This window comes from Calliopsis andreniformis, chromosome 4, assembly GCF_051401765.1.
Source record: "Calliopsis andreniformis isolate RMS-2024a chromosome 4, iyCalAndr_principal, whole genome shotgun sequence".
In the NCBI taxonomy this organism is placed as follows: domain Eukaryota; kingdom Metazoa; phylum Arthropoda; class Insecta; order Hymenoptera; family Andrenidae; genus Calliopsis; species Calliopsis andreniformis.
The window spans coordinates 12,795,165-12,808,275 of NC_135065.1; the positions used below are offsets into that span (position 1 = coordinate 12,795,165).

The window sequence follows — 13,111 nt, forward strand, 5'->3', positions numbered from 1 at the left end:
ATCAAGGTTAACTGCGTTAATTACAGTCTCATAACATTAGCGTACCTGATACATTTCACCTCATTGTTTCACTTCCTTAGAAAAAATTTCTGATCTTTGAGCTTCTCTAACTCTGGCCAAAAAAATCACAGGGAGGTCAGCCGGGTCTCATCCTAAAGGGAAAAGCCTCTACTTTGACGCTCCTGAGTTGAACTTGTTCGAAAAAAATTGTTGACTTCACGTCCCGCCGAGAAAGAGAGGGTGGTTCTTCCTGAGAAGTTTCCCAACTTCAGTAGTCTGTCAGGAACAGGATAAATTTTTTTCGCGACTTTTTCTTCAGGAGGATTGAAGTCTGAACCCTCCTCTGTCGAACGAGACCTTGGCGAACGCTCTATGATTTTTTTTCGCCGAGATATGGCGCTCAGAATGAAAAGTGAGCCTCCAGCCTCGGAATCACGCAGTGTTCCAGAGCCCGAAAAAGTAGCCAATATTTGAGTAGCTGTCACTCCGTCAAAAAAAATCGTAGCGAAGTGAGCCTGGTCTCATTCTAAAGGGCAAATCCTCCACTTTGAAGTCTCTGAGTTGAACTTATTCGAAAAAATTTCTTGACTCCATGATCCGTTGAAAAAGAGGGGGTAGTTTTTCCCCGAATGTTGTCCAACTTCAGTCGACAGTCAGGAACTTAATAAATTTTTTCCGCAACTTTTTCTTCAGTGAGATTGAAGTGTAAACCCTTCCCTTTTGATCGAGATCTCGGCAAGCACTCTGCGATTTTTTTTCGTCGAGTTATCGCGCTCTAAACGAAAACTGAGCCTCCAGCCGTGGGATCGCCCAATATTCCGGAGCCCGAAAAAATAGTCAATTTTTGAGATGCTGTAACTTTATGAAAAAAAATCGCAGGGAAGTGAGCCTGGTCTCATTCTAAAGGGCAAAGCCTCTACTTTAGCACCCCTGAGTTGAACTTGTTCGAAAAAAATTCTCCCTTCCATGACACGCCGAGAAAGAGAGTGCTATTTGTCTCAGAATCTTTTCCAACTTCAGAAGACTCTCAGGAACTCCACAAATTTTTTCTACGACATTTTCTGGAGGGATACTGTAGTCTGAACCCTCTCCTTTCGAATGAGACCTCGGCGAGCTCTCTGCGATTTTTTTTCGCCGAGATATCGAGCTCTGAATGAAAAGTGAGCCTCCAGTCTGGGAATTACGCAGTGATCCAGAGCCCGAAAAAGTAGTCAAACTTTGAGCTTCTGTAACTCCGCCAAAAAAAATCGTAGGGAAGTGGGCTTGGTCTCATTTTAAAGGGCAAAGCCTCTATTTTGACGTCCCTGAGTTGAACTTATTCGAAAAAATTTCTTGACTCCATGATCCGCCGAGAAAGAGGGGGTAGTTTTTCCCCGAATGTTGTCCAACTTCAGTCGACAGTCAGGAACTTAATAAATTTTTTTCGCGACTTTTTCAGGGGGTAGATTAAAGTCTGCACACTCCCCTTTCGAACGAGACCTTGGCGAGCGCTCTGCGATTTTTTTTCGCCGAGATATGGTACTCAGAATGAAAAGTGAGCCTCCAGTCGCGGAATCGCACAGTGTTCCAGGGCCCGAAAAAGTAGTCAATCTTTGAGCTTCTGTAACTCCGTCAAAAAAAATCGCAGAGAGGTGAGCTTGGTCTCAATTTAAAGGGTAAAGCCTCTACTTTTTTATTGGTGCGTTCATTTTGCGCCGAGATTTTTTTCTACTTAGCTACGGGCCGAGAAATGGAAGGATATTTCCCACCGAAAATTGTTGAATTTCAGACACTTGCATGGGGATTAATAAATGGTTTTAACGATCGTTGCTAGTATATAGTGTCGATTTTAACGGAACAAAAACACGCAGTCGTCGATAAGGTTTTATTGAAAATGTTTGCACTGTCCATTATCGTTGCCATTAACCTTCGCTTAAGTTTTAGGAGCTAATTGCTTTTCTTCGCTTCGAACGTCGGCTCTTTTAATCTCATTAACTTCCATCGATTTTCCGTCAAGTTTCTTGAGAAGTTTCGATTAAACGTTAGTGGATACGAAAACTGGTGACTCTATGGAGGGGTAGAATACAAACATACTTGTTAGGTTTAGGGGGAAAATAAGCAAGACATTAAGAAATTTGTTTGAGGCGTCAAATTCGCCTCTAAATTTGCTTCACAAAACTTGTGTATATGAATTGTTCGTGTACTATCACTTGAGCTAGACCGCGTTTACTCAACAAATTTCCGTGAACAAAGTAATGAAGATGAGTAAAGAACACAAATAAGTGTTTCTGAAAGATTCTTTAATTACACTAGTTTAGACCTTGTTCTTTTCTTACTCATTTCATCGCTCGAAAAAAGAGCAGAAACAAAAGCTAAGTCTGGTTTTGTTTCCTGGCTCACAACTTTTTGCATTCAATTTCATTTGAAGATGTCGTGTTTCTCATTTTTCCAATACCCTTCCTAAATTAAAAGAAAAAGTTATATTCGACTCGATTACGAATGGAAAGAACTACGATTTCAGCCTGGTACGTAAATATTCTCCAGCAACAGGTCTCTGTAATACTCGAATCGAAAGAACCGGGGTGAAAGTACGGCAGAGTGTTTTGGCATATAGGATGTCCGCTGAAACTCGGTAACAGAAGCCAAAAAATCTAAGCAATCAGAAGATTAACAAAATTCTATGCTAAATAATCATCCACAAGCGATGCATACCAAATCATTTCTGACCGAATCCCCAAGATCTTTCGATACTCCGCAGCTTCTGCATTTGTGTCCCCACAAACCTTTCAATTTCCATCCTCCCAGTCTCGTTCGGCCCTTAAACAGCGCGTGACGTTAGAAAAATTCCTTCCCAATAGATAAGCATCTCTGCACAGACGGTCGAACGTGACCAGGCATGAAACTCGTGCTCGAATCTCGGCCGAGTAGGTGCGAGCTCGATCGAAATTAAACGGTCGCCTGCAAATTACTTTTTCATCGCACGCCCCCTGATAATCCACGAATGGCCCCGGAAGTAACGCGCAGCCAGGCCATTAGCCGGCATCGTGGCTGCGTGCACCTTACCACTGTCGCTTTCTGACCGAACGACCGACTTTCTGTCCTCGTCCCTTCTTCTGGCTGCCTCCGACAGCCAATCACCTCCGACCTTTGGCCTCTCCCTTCCTCTGGAGCCCGCCGTGGCTGGTCTGCAGCATGAAAGCGCAGTGGAACGACCGCGAATTGTGCATGCGCGACGCTTATCTACGCACGCGCCACCCTCTCGTCTTATATCTATAAGGGCAGCTACCCTCGCCAAAACCGGTCAGTTCTCGCCCGTTCTGCATCGGGTTACGATCGATCGCTCCCCTCGTGACCTTGTTTTCGTGCATCGGCACACACCGCGCCGCGGTCGAGCCGAAATTATTAATTAATCGGCGAGTCGAGCCGACTCGAGTCGCTCTAGATTCGACGAACGAGAACGATAGTTCGTCTGGCTGGGCTCTTGTGAAGTGTCGCTGTCGGTGTGTTTTGTTTTTTTATCGATGAGCAAAAGTGTCGTGGCGAGAATACGATCTGGAAGAATACGTCTCTGGAGGAGCACCTGCCGAAGAAATTGCTCTGCTTTTGCCCATGTTTCGTTTCGAGGGACTGTTTTCTAGAGGACCCTCGCGTTCTACACTCGCTGTCCCGCCCTGTGAACCAGTTTCGCGACCATCTGGTTCCAGTTAGGAAACGTGTGTTCTTTCAATTTTCTATGCAAGATTCGCTAGTGTGTGAGTTGTTTGGAACCATCGACAGCGGGAGAAACATTCAAGGTACAGAATTAGAGACATTGTGTACTTGTTTTGTTTGATTAATTACATTTGTTTATAGTAGTTTCTTATCTATAGAATAATTGTTAAAGATAAAGTATTCGGTAACTTTTGTAATTGACACAATTTTTTGAGACAACCTTGCTGGAGCAAATGTACCTATTTAGTAGAAATCAGTCTAGCATCTTATCGCTGTTCAGCTTTGTTTAGTGTTATCTCAGTGCGACAATAGTTGAGGTAGCTCTGTAGATTTGCAGGCTGAAACGCTTACAATGTAAACAAATTAATGTGTATTGCTTTTCTCGCATTTCCAAAGTTGTACTCTCGGTATTTGATCAACAAACAAGTCTACTTTTGAGATTTCCAATTGTTTTCATGGATGTGTTCTAAAAACTATTCACTGCAAACTACGCTTATGATTAATATTCACAATTATTTTTTTACTTACATTTCACTGATGCGAGGCACTTAATACCATTAATAACTCAGAGGTGACTGAACATCAGGAGATAGAACACAAATTAATTTTCCTCCTCCCAAGGAGAATTCATATTCAATTGAATACATAGTTTGCTCAAAGCATGATGTAGAGGCGTGAAGCAAGTTTCTTCGGAGCGTGAATCTCTTGGCTGCTCGAATTCGATGTAGAGTCCTTCCCCATTGAAAATTAATTCAGGTCTAATTAGCAGAGAAATCAACAGAGATAGTATTCATCGGTGTTAAATTAGAAAAGCGTAATTTTTTGTTCCCTTATGCTAAGATATATCGATCGATCTCGTATAATAATATAGGATAAACGATGTTTATCCTATGTATCCCCAAAAATATTGTACGTAGCTTCTGTTTGGATCGAGTAGATAAAAAGATCGATGCAATTCCCTGAGAGAGAAAGAGACTAGGGAAGAAATCTTGATGGAGAGACGGCGCTGTTGCGGTTCGTTGGCGCGGTTTGATCGAAAGGGTATTTCCTCCGCATACAAGAGAAAAGTTCTTCCGGGAAGATAAACTGCTCTTCCTCCTCCACCGTTCTTCCCTAGAAACTTGCTCGGCTGGTCGGAACTTTTGTGGAAGATTCACAAAAGATTTTTTCTCCCTCCGATATTCGAATATGATTCAACGAATGGCAGTGAAGTTTCCGCGCTGGGAATTTAAACGTGCGTGAGGCAAGACTAGCGAGCAAAATTCGAGGCAAAGATCAGGGTAATTAATAATTAGGGACGGGAAGCCGAGAGTAGCATCGTTGAATTAAAAATAACGCGGAAACTCACTTAAATTAAAGGCTGCTGCGTATGCGGCATACACATAGAATATCAAATGTAAACCGCGAGGTGTATGCTTCCTACGTTAAGGCAATTAACGTTACAAGCTTATGGTTCAACAACTTCAAGTCCGACTAGCGAGGAATAATAATTTTCAAACTAAGCCATTAGGATTGGATTGCTGATCGATCGAAATTACTAGCTTCGATTTGTAGTAGGTTATACCATAAGTAAATGCTGCTTTCTGTGTCACATTTTAATTAAAAAAATTTAGAACCCTTCGAAGAGGGTGAAAAGTTGGCTGATATATAAGTAGGAGTTGGTGGTAGTATTTCTTTACGAATAAAATAATTGTCGGAAGCATTATTCATGGGACGATTTACTAAATATTGTAATTAAAAATTGCCTTCTAAAATTCAGTGGTAGAATACATAATAAGTCGGTCCGAAACGCCAGCTGTTTTGTCGTGCGAACGAACCTTTTGTAATCTCGGTTCCACTCCAAAGTAGGTCGAACTTTGGAGGGTAGAAATTAAGGGAGGAAGCGAGGGGGTCCTTTCTCTCTCTTTCTCCACCCTCTCCCTTGCCTCTTTCTTCGCGCTGCATCGTTTCTGTCGGTGGATCGATCTCGGAATTATTAGGTAATTACCGCGGTGCGCCGGGAATAATTTCAGAATCGATTAGAAGGCAGAGGTAAGGACGGGGGTGCGTGGAGATCGCTAGTAGGAACTTCCTCAAGTGGAATTAAGTGCCGACTCGTTTAACGTCGGATCACTCGTCTAACCTCTCCCTACCATTTCCTTTCTACTATTCTTCAATCATTACACAAAGCTCTGAACACTCGTAGGGTTTATTTACAAACACTTTTTTTATGTCTAAAAAATATAAATGATCTGTAGCAGAGTTTTTTTAACCTTTTTAGCTTGTGGTTACTTCTGTGACACTCCTCTTTCTTTTCCCTCTTATTCCCATTTTTTTCTTATTCTCATTATTTTCTTATTCCCATTTTTTTCTCATTCCTATTTTTTTTTCTTGCCCTCATCTTCCGTTTCTGCACATGGCATCAAAATTTCGAAGCCCTTAGGGGTCTATACACTCAACCCTAATTTAGAGCGCTACCTCAATTATGAAAAAGTCTGAAAATAGTCCTCTACTCTCGCGTTTTAATTCGAAACTCGAGACTCGATTCCATTCGAAGCAAAGTAGCGAAAAGCGATCAAAGAATAGCAAGAGGAAATTAGAGTGGAAGTCAGAAACTGTTAAATTTTCCAGGGAATCGACGTCGAGCCGTTTCCACGAGGATGACCAGTCTGTATGAGACGACCTTACAAGCTGGGTCCTCTTAATGTCTCCATCGTGAGTCGTGGCACGATCCTGCGAGGTCAAAGGTAGAAGCACGGATCGACGAAGGGGGTGGAGGCGCGATAAAAATAAAGAAAATGGGGATGTCTGATGTGGATCAGGCTAAAAGACGGCTTCAAGATATTCTTAGGAGAGCGCAGAAGCTCGACATACCCCCGCAAGAAGTGATCTCGACGAGGACCGCCCAGAAGCTTCTTGCCAGGACGAGGAACGTCCTGGCATGGACGATCTGGATCATCGTTTTTGTCCTGTTGCTCATCGGAGTCGTCTATGCGCGTTGGCCAACGAGGCAGGAAGTCGAGACTATTAGGACTGTCCTCAGGCGAACGGTGAGTCAGGCAAATAATTCTCCTAATTCATTGAACTGCTTGTTCGAGCAGAATGTCCCGCTCTAGAAACGATCCTCGCAATTGCCCTCAGGAATATGTATATTTCGATCACTTCGCGTGCAAATACGCGCTTCAAGGAAATATTCTAGCATCTTCAAAAGATAGAAATCTTGCAAAAGAAGTAGTACGTTTTCTAACAAGGGATAGTTAAAAAAAGCACGACAAAACTTTGTATAATGTTAAAATAAAACATGAATAGCGAACAGTAGGCAGTTTGCGCATCGTTTCACAGCGGGACGTTCAAAATGTCGTAATAAATTAGTCAAGAGGGGGGGATCAATTGAAAGGGAATCGAGAATCAAGATGATACTCGTGCGAAGATCGATCGGCTTTTATCCCTGAACTACACGACTCGTCGGCTCGGTGGAAACGGTTAGCCGATAACTATTGTTTGCAGCCTTCCATTTACCATCTGAATTTTCCATGCCGCGATTCAACTCGTAAACCAGCTATAACCGTTTTCGATCCCATACAATAAATAGCCAGCTTGCTTCAACTTTACGCGCGTTTGTTTCTTACCGAGCAAACAGCTCTATTTCCCCTCAACTTTTCAACTCGAGACTGTTGAAATCGATTTTTAAAACGATTTGAATAAACTTCAAACTTCACCGATTTCACCAGCTTTTAAATTACGAAAAACGAAACGAGTTCACTGAATAATAAACGGTTTTGGCACGTATCCAGAGACGCGAGAAACAGTCGGAGGTTTCTTTTTTACTTCTTTTTTCGACCGCCTTATACGCTTTGATTATTCTGTCAAGTTTGTTATTCCTCAGTGGATTTATAATTCCCCGCTGATTTGCGCCGTTCACCAGTTTAATGTTAAATAATTCAAGCGACGCGATGTTTCTTCGAATTTCGAGGAATCGTATTCCACTTCGCGATTAAACGTTCATTCATATTTGTTAAAAGGAATATTAATTGGAAACGTGAATTGCACCTTTACCTCGGCTACCAATGAAAAATAGTTCGTTTGCCACGGCTGAGCTAAACAGACGAACTCGCGCAGCTAGGGCATGGCGAGCGTACGAGTTCTCGTTTCTATAAAAAACAATTTGTTTAAAAACGTTCCGTAACGCAGTTATGACTTCAATTTATTCGGCGCTGGCGTGTATTATTAAATATTTGCTCTTTCGAGTGACAAAAATCGTTTAACAATAATTCATATTTCTGTGAACATTCTGGTTGCTTCGTTTCCCTCTCGTATTCGATTCTCGATCATTCAACTCGGCCAATTTTCCTGGCAGTTGATTCGATCTAAAAATTATCGTCACTCGATCAAACGGCTTCGTTGGATTTCCATAGGAAATTAATATATTGTACATGTATCGTGTGAAGTCTGCTGCAAAGTCAAAGAGGCATATTTATGAGGTAATTAACGAACCAACCGCGCGCCAATAAATCTTAGTCGCGTATTTCTCCTGAAAAAATAAATGTCAGCTGCGCAGAGTTACACGAATTTAGCTAAGATTCAGTTCGAATAATTTCAGTATGTTGAAATTGTATCTTCATATTTTTTTCTCAATGTTTTCGCTAGGTGTAGGGTTGAAATTTCTGTGAAACGAACGTCGTTCAATGTGGAGGATAAAAAGTAACTAACGAATCAGCTTCAGACTTTGAGATCCTGCGGTCGGCTGCACGGAGATCGCGTTAACTTAGTTAATTAGGTCCGCGCTCACTAATCAACTCGAAATCTCTTTTGGAAGGTCGGTTCGCTTCTATCTCGTGCATTACACCTTTATTTCACTGGCTGCGGCTCTTTGAAAGGCCAATTCACTACGATGTCATTTATCAGGCTCTTATTCTCGCCATTCAGAGTTATTAAGCGATGCTACCGATACGTTGAAGCTTTGTAATTTAAACGAATGGCAATGGCTTCTATCCGAAGCCATTAATCCGTTCTCCGCGAACTATGACTCATTGTTGTCACTGCATTAACGATACCTGAACTCGATCATAAATTCTACCTCTTCTACGACATTTATTTACTGCTTTCATTAACTCATTTATTTGCCATATTTTTCTGTCACAGAAAAATTTTACCCCTCTTTGGCTTCCTCTTCATTTCACAGTATTTATTCAGGTACTATGAAAATTATGAAGCTAGAGGTGTTGAGATCTTGAAAGAGAATTTATATTTTCAACCAGAGAGCAATAACTGTACTTAGAGCTGCACTTTCTTGGGGAATAATCTTGTCATCTCAGAATTCCTTGTACCTGTCCCATCGATACTGCTCCTCACCTGTGGACCACACAAATCCAATTCCCATTTCGATTTTTCCTTATATATTCCAGAACTGTGTATGTATTTTTACATGATAATTTTTGCTAGTTCTTCATCTCCTCTAATTTTCGTGTCACTTTGAATTCGATTACTGTTTGAATATTGCGTGTGAAATTTATTCGGTTGAAACGAGAATCGGTATGCCAACGTTTGCATTTGTAACGTGCCAGTTAGGAATTTCGTTCACTCGGAACATATTGCATTCCTTGGGTACATCGCCGATCACAAAGTAAACTGAAACGCTTAGTAAGATTTCGCGGTACAGAAATTCTCCAGAAATGTAGCAATTTTTCGAAATAGGTCGAATCACGATGCGTTTATTCTTCTCTTTATTTAAACCCAGCGTTGTCGGATGCTCGAGCAGGGCATTACGTCGGAAGAAACACTAGGGACTCTAAATTATAGTACCCTTGCAAGCGCTAAAGATTTCCGATTAACCGCTTAATTAATCTGCTTGTTCTTGCTTTATACTGGGTGTATACAGTGCGTCGACCTTATTATCCCTGATCTTACTTGGTAAATTAATTGTTGTTTACTCTCGAGGAGTTTGACCAAGAGGTAAACTCGCGTTACCCAAAACCAATCAGTCACCATTCTGTGAATCGTTTTCTTTCTTGTCGCCTCTTTTTACTTCAAGAAGTAAATTATGATTCAATACTATTATTTTCGAATCTTTTTCAATAGTAAATTAAAGATGACACATAGATCTATATATGAAGAACAGAAAGTTTGTTGGATTTGGTTAATTTTTTCGTGAATATATTAGGGAAGCCATACTCTTTATTCTTAAGTGAACAGAAACTGGGTTCTTGATAGTACTCTAGCTCTGGTGACCAGACTCTAATTTTCCACAAGAAATTTATTCGCAAGAAAATCCAGATCGATTGACATCACTGGCACTGCTAACTCTTTACTTCTCCCTTCTTCTTTTTGTTTCGCTATTTGGCTAAAACTAACCCGTGACGAGCGAAACGCGGATCGAGTTGTCGAGTAACTCAAAGCCAGTTGGAGAGGCTGCCGACTCTCGAAGTGCTCAATTTCCATGGAAATGGCAGCGAAACACCGGTATCCTCTCCCCTTTCCGTTTGTTTTATTTTTTTTCGGCTCTCTTGCCTCTCTTTTTCCCTCGTCGGACACGACGCGAACGCAATCGAATGGAACTATATCCACTCGGGCTGTCCTGCTTCCGTCCTGCTGCTTTCTTTCGTTCGCTCGACAGGTTTTCATTTGCCCGATTACCATGTGTTGTTTCGTTCGCGAAAAAAAACTTGTCAGCGAGAGGGCTGGGCACTGGGACAGGGGATGGCAACTTCCAGTCGGAAACAGAACGTTGCTACGTGTTTTAAGCGCTCGAATAGGTGTGCTCGAAACGGTGAAGCGTGTTGAACCAGCTATTTAGCGCGTTACGAGTGTCCTGAGCGATCGAGGGTGGGGAAAATTTCGTTTGTGCATCGCCTGGAGTTCCACAGGCTCGGGACGAGAGCACAGGCGTCACTGTTGTCAGGTTCCAGCCTCTGCCCTGTCTTTCCTCTCGTGGAAGCCTTCCTGCCAGCGGTACCATGTTAATGGTACAATCCCTCTGATGCCTGTCCCATTTTCTCTGATTGTGCGTCACTCGGTTGCGGTCGCCACTCAACCATCGTGGTTTTTGCGCAAAGGATGAAACTGAGTTTCAAACGACGCCTGTACACAGCTGACAAACGTTCGATCGAACGATCTTTGCCTCTTGTCAAGCAACTGATACCTGCTGGGGATGTAAAGGACGTTTTATCCGATAGATTGGCATCAGAGGATCGACATCGTTTAGGCTTAGTGGGGATGGAAGAAATGCTATGAATTTAGGTGCTAGAGGAACTAAGTCAAAGGAAGCAGTGTTAATTGCGGGGCCCAGCAAGCCTCCCAGAACGAGGATACTGCTTTTGATGGCAGAGATTGAAAGCTTCAAAAGAGTCTCGAAAGAATTTTAATATCGATGCAAAGTAGGTATTCATCTGGGTGCATGAGCACGAGCCTGGCCAGAGGTAAATTAAAAATACTGGCTTGTGGTAAAAGAGAAGAAAGAAGTTATGGAATATGTCATGTAGGTCTCGGGTAGTCTTTCACGGGTTAAAAGCATCAAGCGTGGACGTATTTACTCGTATCTGTCCCTGGTGGTATACAAAATTATGGATGAGCAGGACCTCCATGGCTCCTACTTCTCGCGATATTACAAGGCATATTTCGTTACTCCTGGTTCGTTACTCCTTTCGCTGCTTCTGCGGTTAGAGATATTTTAAGTCGTGCCACATTCTGCGTATAATACTAACGCGTAGGAAGTTGCACAAGAGACAATCAGGGTTCCATTGTGCAAGGTCGCGAACGAAAACCGTGATTGCGAAACGTTCGCTAGTAAATTTCCCCGTGGGAGGGCTTGCTAACGGAGAAAATCTCTGTTGGCTGTAGAAAACGCGATGGAGAGATGTTCCTTTCTTCTCGATCGTTGATCAGGAACGACATCCCTTCCTCCACTAGAATCACCTTCCTCTTTCTCCGGCTCTTTGCCCGAAGCGCAAACAAACTTTAATTCTGTTGGGCTATGAAACTCTCTGTCACGGAGTAAATGCAGTGGTTCCATTCTTTGTCGGTGATTCGGTATTTCTTGGCGAGAAATCGCAACTCCGATTGCACGAAAAATAGCGAGGATGAAATCATTTTTTTTTTCCAGGGGAAAACGAATATTGCATGCAACCAGAGTCAAAGCATTTTTCAACGAACTTCGTTTAATTCTCGGATTCCACAAAGCTATTTTGAACTTTGACCAGTGTGCAGAATACGCGATGTTTGACTGTTTTTTTTCTCGGAAAAAAATTCACTCAGTTGCCAAAAATTGTGCTCGAAGGGGCGATAGACAGCCGAGAGTTTTCATAACCGAGATTGCTCGTTTTCCACGATTCTGTGAGACCTGTTCTTTGTCGAGAGGTATCTCTGTCCTTTCGTTGTTTCCCACTGTTCCAGTAATTGTTACTTTTACGTTGCAATAAATCAGAGGCTGTCGTGTACGCTGCTCAAGTAACGGTTCTCTGCCAGGGGATTTTATCTTCAGCGGCACGGGCCAACGGAAGATGCAAACGTGTTACGCAATGCTCGAGGAATATTTTTCTTCCGCCGCGCTGCTCTCCTCGCGCTCCGTTTCTCTCCGTTTCTCTCCGTTTCTCTCCGTTTAACGATCAGGGAATCGAAGCTCTTTTTTTTTCGGTTTTGTTCAACTAGTTGGCGAATTTACGGAGAATTTATGCAACAAGGGATTTTAATGCGAATTATTCCGACCGCGGTATTTTTCAGGAAATATCGAAGTGAAAATTTCTCACTCGTGAAATCGTCAGTTGTCGCGTTGTTTCCTTTTTCCTGAAAAGGGCCGACGAATCAGACGGGAAAGAAAGTTTAATGGATAAAAATGGGAGCGGAACGTAAGGCAGGGGTCTGAGATGGCGAAAGAGTTTTAAGAGTAGTTGATTCCCTGATCACGAATTCAATTCTCGGCCAAGTTTTTGCCCGCTCGCCGGTTACGTTTCAATTAAACGCGCGTCTGGCAAGGTGGAATTGTTCCGTCGAAATAGCAAAATTAGGTTTTCGTGTCCCAGCTAGTGTAGTTATTCGCCGCGAGCCACGTTACGTTTCTACGCGCTCAGTGGCATCTGCGATTATTTACGTCGCGTGACGTATCGCTCTGGAGCTGGTGCAGCGAGTTCCGTGATTGCACACAATGCACACAATACGCCGCACGCAGCGTTATCGCATTGCAGTTTATAGTTGGTATAGTCGCCGACCGTCTGATTAGCAACAGACCGTTTCCCCTCGTCTTGGTTAATTCTTCCTATTACCGCGCCGCTGCGTTTACCTCGGCTCTCGATTTTATCTTTACCAACCTTTTGGCTAGCGCACCTGGGACCACAGTGCCAGACATTCAAAACTGGGATGCATGGATTAACCCTTTCACACCGAGATAAGACGAAAATGCGTTTGGAGCTTCGTTTCAGGATATTAATTGTTGAAGAAACTCAAAGTCGCG

General features: G+C 42.7%; 1 protein-coding gene across 6 annotated transcripts in view; it reads left to right on the plus strand.

Annotated features, from left to right (window-relative positions):
• LOC143177880 (uncharacterized) overlaps positions 1 to 13,111 on the plus strand; it is a 71,026-nt gene that overhangs the window by 9,106 nt on the left and 48,809 nt on the right. For 4 of the 6 annotated variants that reach the window (XR_013001669.1, XR_013001668.1, XR_013001667.1 and 1 more), the window contains exon 1: positions 6,542 to 6,719. Coding sequence is in view for 3 of the 6 variants with exons in the window: in XM_076376144.1 (XP_076232259.1) it covers positions 6,661 to 6,719 (59 nt within the window). In the remaining 3 variants the exon portion in view is untranslated. Of the gene's footprint in view, positions 1 to 3,666; positions 3,774 to 6,300; positions 6,720 to 13,111 lie in introns of those variants that run through there. The other 2 variants (XM_076376142.1, XM_076376141.1) reach the window with 2 other exon arrangements.